Below are 8,309 nucleotides of genomic sequence, written 5' to 3' on the forward strand. Positions count from 1 at the left end.
GCCGTGTCTTCGGTGCATTAATTCCACCAGTGATCCATATTACAGAGGGAAGACCGTGTGCATACACCGCTGACCCAAAGCTTAATTCTCTCTTCTGATTGGACAGAAGGTGTAGCTTCATTTTCCAAAACAGCAAGTCTGACCGAAGGTCCAATAGCATCTGTTTTGGTTAGATTAATGTGCTCATTCGGATAGGGTGTCGTTTCTATAGAAACTGATTTGTGGATGTTCCGTATCATTAAATGCAACTAGAAAAGAAAAGATATATGTGGAGTAAAAAAAATACAGAAACTACGCTACATCATGGAACAAGTTACAGTGTAAACTGAACATCACTGATCCCAAAATCCTAACACTACTTTTCCACACTTCTAGACATGCTGTTACAGGAATTTAATCAACTCTTTGTTGTGACTTTGCTCCATTTCACAGAATTAATAATAATAAATTGAAGCATTTTTGGTATAAATTACATGCTAACCTTTATACATAACCTTTAAACGTACTCGCATTAGCAACTAAACAGAGCATCAGATGTTTTGTGACTTGTTTTGTTTTTAATAACGAGCAATAAGCCTTAAAAACAGCACATAAATCAAATGTAGGCTCTAAAAATAATGAGAGTTCCCAACTTACTGATGTATTATACACTCAGGCTCAGACACACACACCCTTCTGTTAATTTTGTTCTTGTTTGCTCAGGGCTTTGAGCAAGACCAAGCTTATTATCTCCTGCTCTTGAAGTTCCCCTGCATGAGGCCACTTTATTCTTCAGCACACACACACTCACTCATATACATAAACACACACTCATACCTATATACTCACACTCTCTCTCACACACAACACACACTTATCTTCAAATGGAATTTGATCCATTACACCCTAACCATGATCACTGTAATAATGATTTTGTATGCAGTGCATTGAGTGCAGGTGTCATGAGGAGTGTGTGCTTTGTTAGAACAGTAGTTATGTTCGTGGTGGGATCAGTGATGTAACACACTGTTTTGGTTACACTCTAACTTGATGTAGAAATTCTTTCTGACAAGAATTTGGAAGACATTTTGTTCACATTGGGAACAGGGACTCCTCCTACAGCATGCAGCGTCCTGTCACCTCTGGCCCCACTGCATTCTGTCTCTCAGACTAGCATCGATCCACAGCCTGCATACAAACACATTAAGAAAAAAATGCCAGTGTTGCACCCGCTTTCTTCAGTCACTATCGACAGGAGCCGGCTAGAGGATTTAAACAATGTCCTCGGGGTCATGAATAAACATTACAAGTCTTGGTGTGTTTATTATACCACAAAAACATTCAGGGAAAATCTTTAATTTAATTTATTTTGGGGGATTTATGGATGAGAGACTTGTTCATGTGCTCCAAATTCACACCATGTGTTAGGAAGATCGACTCTAGCACAGGAATGTGCTTAACTTCATCCTTTTGTACTCCACTATACTATACTATCAGTACTAAACTGTACCTCAGCATTGGAGTGTGACTGACTGAATCTAAGTGCACTCTAACGAGAATGCTTCAAAAGTGTGAATGTTTGTTAAATATCTGATCACATTTGTCACCCCCAAACTGGTAAGGCAGTAGCCTTCTTGGTTTTTGGCCAAAAAAAATGCTTTGATTTTCACAATACATCAGGAAGGTCAAGACAAACACAGTAGTGTTCTTAGTTTCATCGTTTCACTGTCCAAATTCACACCATGCCTTAAGAACATCAAAACACACACAGGAAAAAAACCAAGCGCTGAGATCTGAATATCAGGTTTCCATCTAACACTACATCATATCTTAGCTTGGTGCATGATAGCATGAAATTTAACACTTGTATGTTCAACTTCACTACATTACAGTGGTCAAGATGAGACACTCCGTTTGTGGGGCAAAATTGATATTCAGAAAATTCATACCTTGCTTTAGGAAGGTCAAAACACGCGCAGTGGTATACTTTGTTCCTCCTATCACACTCCAGAGCTGAGATCTAAGCATCTCTTTTTCCTATAAAATATATATATTTTAAAAAATGTACTAGATTATATTTGTAGGCCTGTGTGAAGAACGACTTCAGAGACAGGATTATTATTTTAGTTATTTTCCACAGCTTTGTGCTTCCTTTTGTTTACATTTCTACGGCAAAATTTCTTTCAGTGCACGTTTCCCAATTAATAAATAAACTCGGAAAAAAAAAAAATGAAGGCCACTCACAGCTTATGTTGAAGTTTGTGTTCAAGGCGAGTGTGTTGCGTGGACTGTCGGCTTCGAGTGTATCTGGCTCACAACGATTACTGAAAGGGAAACTCGCGCATGTCGGCTGATGGTACGAAAAAAAGTAGAATGAAAACGCGTGCACTTTCATTTGACCAACTTAACTCATAAGGTGAATTAGTTATAGATCAGTTTACAGACACGTCAAGATAAAAATAGCATCCGTGTTCCCTCTCGAGAGAAGACTGTATGGATTTAAACAACGTCCTCAGGGTTGTGAATAAACATAGAAGGCTTGCTGTTTTTATTAAAACTTTGAAGGCATTCAGGGAAAAATCTTTGAATTTTATGCACTGGAGAGAACAGAAATTTGGCAATCGAGCAGCACTTGCTGCTACAGACGCTAATGACCAGTCCTTGCCAGCAGGTCTTTCTGGTTTGCCAGGCTGCATGTGGCAAGGACTGTAGAAAGGACTTTCAACGTGCAGCTGGCTTCAGGAGGCGCAGCTCGGCTTCTCTCACACCTAGCAGGTGCTAGACAAATGAGTGCCGGTGTCAAATTAGCGCGCTGTCACTCTGGCCGTGAAGGGCAAAACCTCTTTCGTGAACATGCCAAGAGTTTGTAGGACAAGGTAGCACAAGAGTACTTTAATTTTTTTTGCAAAGTCTGCAGTATTTATTTAGATGTTTTTTTCCCCCCCTCTCACACAGACCTTCCACCGCCACCCATCCCACCTCCAGCCATGCTCAAGTCCCCAACTCACCCAGCCAAGGCAGCAGCGGAGACAGGAAGGAGGTCCAGCTCGGCTGAGAGCAGGGACAAGAGAGAGAAGAAGCCCAGAGACGCCTCGGACACAAGAACCAGTTCGTCAGAACGTCGAGATGCTCAAGAAAAGCAGAGAGCTCAAAGGGCGGGAAAATCCAGCAAACCAGAGCCATGTGCTGGACGTCAGGACCCAGGTACTACAACTCCACTTTAAAGTCTTTCTGAAGGTTATTTTCCATAGAATTAATAATATAAATGGAATAAATTACAACAGATAAATAAATAAATGCATTCTCAAGGAAAGTATAATCAAAGCTACTACTCAATCATTACTCTGTTCCTAATAAAGTGCCTTGTAGAGCACCTGCCATACATTAGTTCTTACTAAAGAAACAACAACATTAGAACTTCATTCAGAAACACACAAGCTAGGACTTAGGGCTGCACAATTAATCGATTTTCTAATCGCGTTATCGATCACAGATGCCACGATTACATAATCATTCAAAGCTGCGATTACAAAAGAAATCTACTTCCATTATTCTGCGTGCTTAAGGGGTGTTTACTGCATGTTACGTTGTAGGGGTAAGACTTTTAATTGGCCTAATAGTCCTTATGAATGCCCCGATTACCTGTGTGTGCAAGTCTCTCTCGTCATGCTAATTTCTAGTTTGCAACGTGTTGCTGAGAAGAATCAAGAATTACATCCGAAAAGATATGACTTTTGACTGATATCTCTCTGTGTGCGCACACCCGCTAGAGTGTGCGCTCAAATATGCTCTAGAGCCGCTCTCGCGATACTGTAATGTCATACACCTGTCGGTCTGCGCAGTGCCGCTTTCACATCACGTGACTAAAATACCTTACAGCCCTTGAGCAGGACAGCAATAAAAAAACTGTCAGAAAACACAACAATGTTATTGAGATAATAGCCTAACTTTAAATATTAACACAGTTGATAAAAGTCAGCTAACAAATGTATGTTGTGTGAAAAAGGAGGCCCACTGTATTTGATTATGAAAACCCCTGACATAAGGACCCTTTTAAATATTATTCCATTCCCAAGATGTACAAAAGCCTTAAATTAATTATGATTTTTGTCATAATCGTGCAGCCCTACTAGGACTTGAAAAAAAGGTGATAAAAATCAACAATAAAGAGTAAGAAAGGTCTTAATAAATAAATTGAGTGTATTAGCGCAGTATAAATAAGTGCATTAAATAAAGTGTAAAGGAAGCATGTCCATGCGAGTTATATGTAAAGAGTCTCAGTTGTTAACGTGGACTTGTCTGTTGTGCTTCAGAGGACATCGTGCCCTACAGTCGACCCTCCTTCCCAGGCGTCCACAGTCCCCGGGGTGACAGAGAGCCAAGCTCCTCCAGCTCCATGTCATCACGAGGTTCTGGAGGCCGGAGGAGAGGTGAAGGAGTCTCTGGGAGCCGCAGGAATCCTGCAGAAATTAGCCTCAACACCGTAGGAGCCTTCCAGCCAGGAGAAGAGGAGCAACTGGAGGTACGACTGTGTACAGGCACATTTCAGACACTGGGAAACGTTTCTTCTGATAAACCACTATAATCACCCGGCTGCATAGTTACCCAGCTTGATAATTTAACTCCTGTGTGGATGTGAGATGTGTGTAAAAAGATATTACAGACATCAAAAAGTCTGAATGAATAGGGCTAATGAATGTGGTTTGTTTCTTTTGCTACTTTTTCTGCAAAAAGTGTATTTTTAAGACAATATAAATGTTGTTCAATAGGAAATCAAAATAAACAGAAAATATTGATCTAATTCTTTATAAACTGACTAATTTTAAGGTGTGATTATACACATTATATATATTATATAGTGTGTGTAAACACACACACAAACAGTTGAACCTTGGCATACAAATTTAATTTATTCTGGAGGCGAGTTCTTAAGCAGGAAATTAATTTTTTTATTAGAAATAATGTAAATGCAGATAATCTGTTCCAGCTGCTGACCAATATTCCCAATATGAAGCGTATGTAAACTCTATGGCTGCTTACAAAGAACTGAACCAAGCCAAGCATTCCATGTCAAGGCTCCTCACAGGAAGTCGTGCCACCAAGCTTGGGCTAAAAATAGAACAGACGGCCCACACCACCAATCTGTCAACAAAAAAACACCCGAAAAATCACCTAGCTTTTGAACGCATGCTGAAGGCAACGTTGGTATCGTAGGTTGATTCTTTCAAAACAGCTTTCTCTGACTGAAAAAAAAATTGTAAAATTCTGGCTTTGGTTGGTTTTCCACTGACACTAACAAGTTTTAAACGGCTCCCGGACTTAGCCGGCGTTTGTTCGTATGCTGAAAATGCTTTGCATGCCCATGCTAAATTTTTAAGGTGAAAATTCATAAAAGAGGGTATTCGTATGTCGAGGTTCCACTGTATTGGGGTCACAACTATTTACAGAAATAAACTCTGAATATTATTAACCAAATGGTGTTTTTTTCCTCTCTCTCCATTCCTCAGATGGCCGAGAGCTGAAGTCGGAATAGACGTGATGCTGTTGCTGTTTTAGCAACCACCTTCAACTTTAACCATCTCAACAACGCCGTTCCTTTCATAACTACCGATCCTGAAAACTGACCAACTGTTTAACTCTTTTAATCGTGCGTTTGTTGTCATTTCACAAAAAAACACATACATATACCGGTGCATCTGAGGGGGGTGGTAATAATTTAGGTTTTTATGTGATGTGGATTTACTCAATGCAGCCAGTGTGACTTTGCTCAGCAAGGCCTAGATGCCAGGCATTACTGTTAATGAATAATAATAGCTACAAGCAGAAAGGGATGGACTTACCTGTAAATAAACATGCATACATGTCTTTTATAATACGTGTGGTACGTTAAAATTTCGTCTTCCTCGGCTTATTAGGATCATTTAATAAAAAAAAAAAAAAAAGGTTTTAATATTATTCTGTAATTGTTTGTATCACATCCATCCTGGTTGTAAAATTGTCATATCATTTAAAGAGTTCTGAGAAACATGCCACATTGAAGATGTTTCTTTTTCTTTTCCTTTTTTTTTGGTTATAATGCACTGTTATTTTGTCGTCTGTCAATGTTTATTTGTTTGCCTTTGGTTTTAAAAGCACAATCACTAAACTTTATTTTGAACCATGTTATCGATTAACCTTTTTGTCCTACGTGAAAAGAACAGGTACTGTATGACAAAAGGCCTCGTTAACCCTGACGTAGTTGAAAGAGAGGAAAAAAAGCTGTTTACAAATATGGAGGTGAACGAACGGATAAAACACGGCCCTGCGTCTCTCTCTCTCTGCCTGATTCTCAGACATGTTTCATTTGCGCATTGTTCCATCAGGACACCTTCATCTACTACATTATGCACTTACCAACACTTGAACTGAGGAAACAGGGATCTGGAAGGACTGGCTAGCTCAGGGCCATGGCGTTGTGCCGAGACGTCGGTCGCTTTCGAAGAGAGGGGAGAGGACGCTAAGTGTTTACTCAGAGGGCATCTGCAACTTTTTTTTTTTTGTTTCTTAAAGTAAAAAAAAAAAAAAGCATCAGAAAAATAGAAAAAAAAAATCAATAAACAAAGATAACGAAAACGAGTTGTCTTGTTATTTACATCATGTTTACCACAGTGTTGCTGCAAATATGACATTTCTACAATAATTTATTTCAATACAGTAACAAATTATATAAGGATGCACCACAAAAGTTTGCTCTTATAAATATTATTTAATATTCATAAACGGTGTTTATCCTTCATGCTAACATGCTGTTTTTATTATTATTATTATTATTATTTTAACTATTATTTTTTTCACCCTTATTAACTTTAAAAAGATGAGAAATAAAGCAGAAGCTGATGAGGGAATGACCATTTATAGCTGCTATAACAAGTAGGAACAGGAACTAACATGATTCTGGGGTGTCCCACAACATTAATTTAAAAAAAATTATTTTTATATTTAAATGTAAAAAAGAAAATACTCACCTGAGGTACAGCTGGGGAAGACAAAAGGGACTTTTAAGGGGAAAAAAAAGAGGAGTAAATGTGTTTAGAGAGAGTAATCTAGTCACAGTCCAGTGACTTCTGTGCCGGTCCCAAGCCTGGATAAATAGAGAAGGTTTGGTCAGGAAGGGCATCCGGCGTAAAACATTGCCAAATTTAATAATGTGAATCGTCAGTACTCTGAATTTCATACCAGATCGGTCGAGGCCCGAGTTAACAACGACCGACATCGGGGCCATTGACCTACAGGGCACCAGTGGAAACTGGGCTACTGTTGGTCAGTGTTCAGGGAGAGTGAAAACCATGTAGGTGAAAAAAAACTTTAATAAAAAAATTTTTAAACACCCAAACAAACATTTAATTATTGCTTGACTATTATTTCTTTTCACATCATTATTTTGAATATTTGATGAGGTAATGGCTATAAACTCTCAGTGTGGGTTCACCAACTTTTACTGACATTATTGGGGGGAAAAAAAACCCCTGAACAATCCTAATAATCTCAGCACTGTAACCGTGTTTATCTCTTTCAAGCACTGATGGCTTCGAATAGATGGAGGACGTTCTACGGTTTAAAAATAAGAAGTGATTGACGGGGTATCGACGTTAAACGTGTCATGTTTCGGGACTGTCGACGGGATCGGCGTACGCCATTCAAGGTCACGCAACATGATAAAGCTATTCATCACGTTAGCGGAGTGATTGCAGTCAGACAGATTACATTAAACTTATTGACGTTTATATCAGTCGTCTGATGAAAAGCCATTACACCTATAAACAGTGATATGGACGTCATATGTTAATATGAAATCCATTCGCGCCTAGGCGAAATTACAAGCCTTAAAATAAGGCTGCTGATGGGCTAAAAAAAATCGGCATTGATAAATTAAATATGGGTGAATAATGGATTAATTACCGATAAATAATGCATTGTCAACTGTTTTATGGAGCCTTTCAGATCTTAGCTGGCAGCCCATATATTACAATAGCATGTGAAAAAACATTTTTTAGCTGAAACAATAGTAGCTAAACACCGATTAGCCGTAAAATTAACCTGCCTTATTTTGTAGGGTGCTACCAAAACAGCTCTTAATTGTAGAGGCATGGACTCTCTGAAGGTGTGCTGTGGTATGTAGCAGATCCTTTAAGTCCTGCAAGTTGGTGAGGTGGAGGCGTTCATGGTTTGGACTTATTTGTCTGGCACATTCTGCAGACACTTGATCGGATTGAGGTCTGTGGAATTTGGATGCCGAGTCAACACCATTTGGCACTGTTGCATGGAGCATTATTTCTCTGAAAGAGGCCATT

At 39.1% G+C, this 8,309-nt stretch overlaps 1 protein-coding gene across 5 annotated transcripts in view; it reads left to right on the forward strand.

The window, feature by feature from the left end:
• The window catches only part of robo1 (roundabout, axon guidance receptor, homolog 1 (Drosophila)), a 269,624-nt gene extending 263,047 nt beyond the window's left edge, over positions 1-6,577 (forward strand). For 3 of the 5 annotated variants that reach the window (XM_058413416.1, XM_058413417.1, XM_058413418.1), the window contains 3 exons: positions 2,935-3,183; positions 4,293-4,501; positions 5,487-6,576. In XM_058413416.1, the coding sequence (XP_058269399.1) occupies positions 2,935-3,183; positions 4,293-4,501; positions 5,487-5,501 (473 nt within the window). In that variant the 3' untranslated portion in view covers positions 5,502-6,576. Of the gene's footprint in view, positions 1-2,934; positions 3,184-4,292; positions 4,502-5,486 lie in introns of all 5 variants that reach the window. The other 2 variants (XM_058413415.1, XM_058413419.1) reach the window with 1 other exon arrangement.
• Positions 6,578-8,309: the final 1,732 nt, after the last annotated feature.

The sequence above is a fragment of the Hemibagrus wyckioides genome, linkage group LG17, assembly GCF_019097595.1.
Source record: "Hemibagrus wyckioides isolate EC202008001 linkage group LG17, SWU_Hwy_1.0, whole genome shotgun sequence".
Taxonomy (NCBI): domain Eukaryota; kingdom Metazoa; phylum Chordata; class Actinopteri; order Siluriformes; family Bagridae; genus Hemibagrus; species Hemibagrus wyckioides.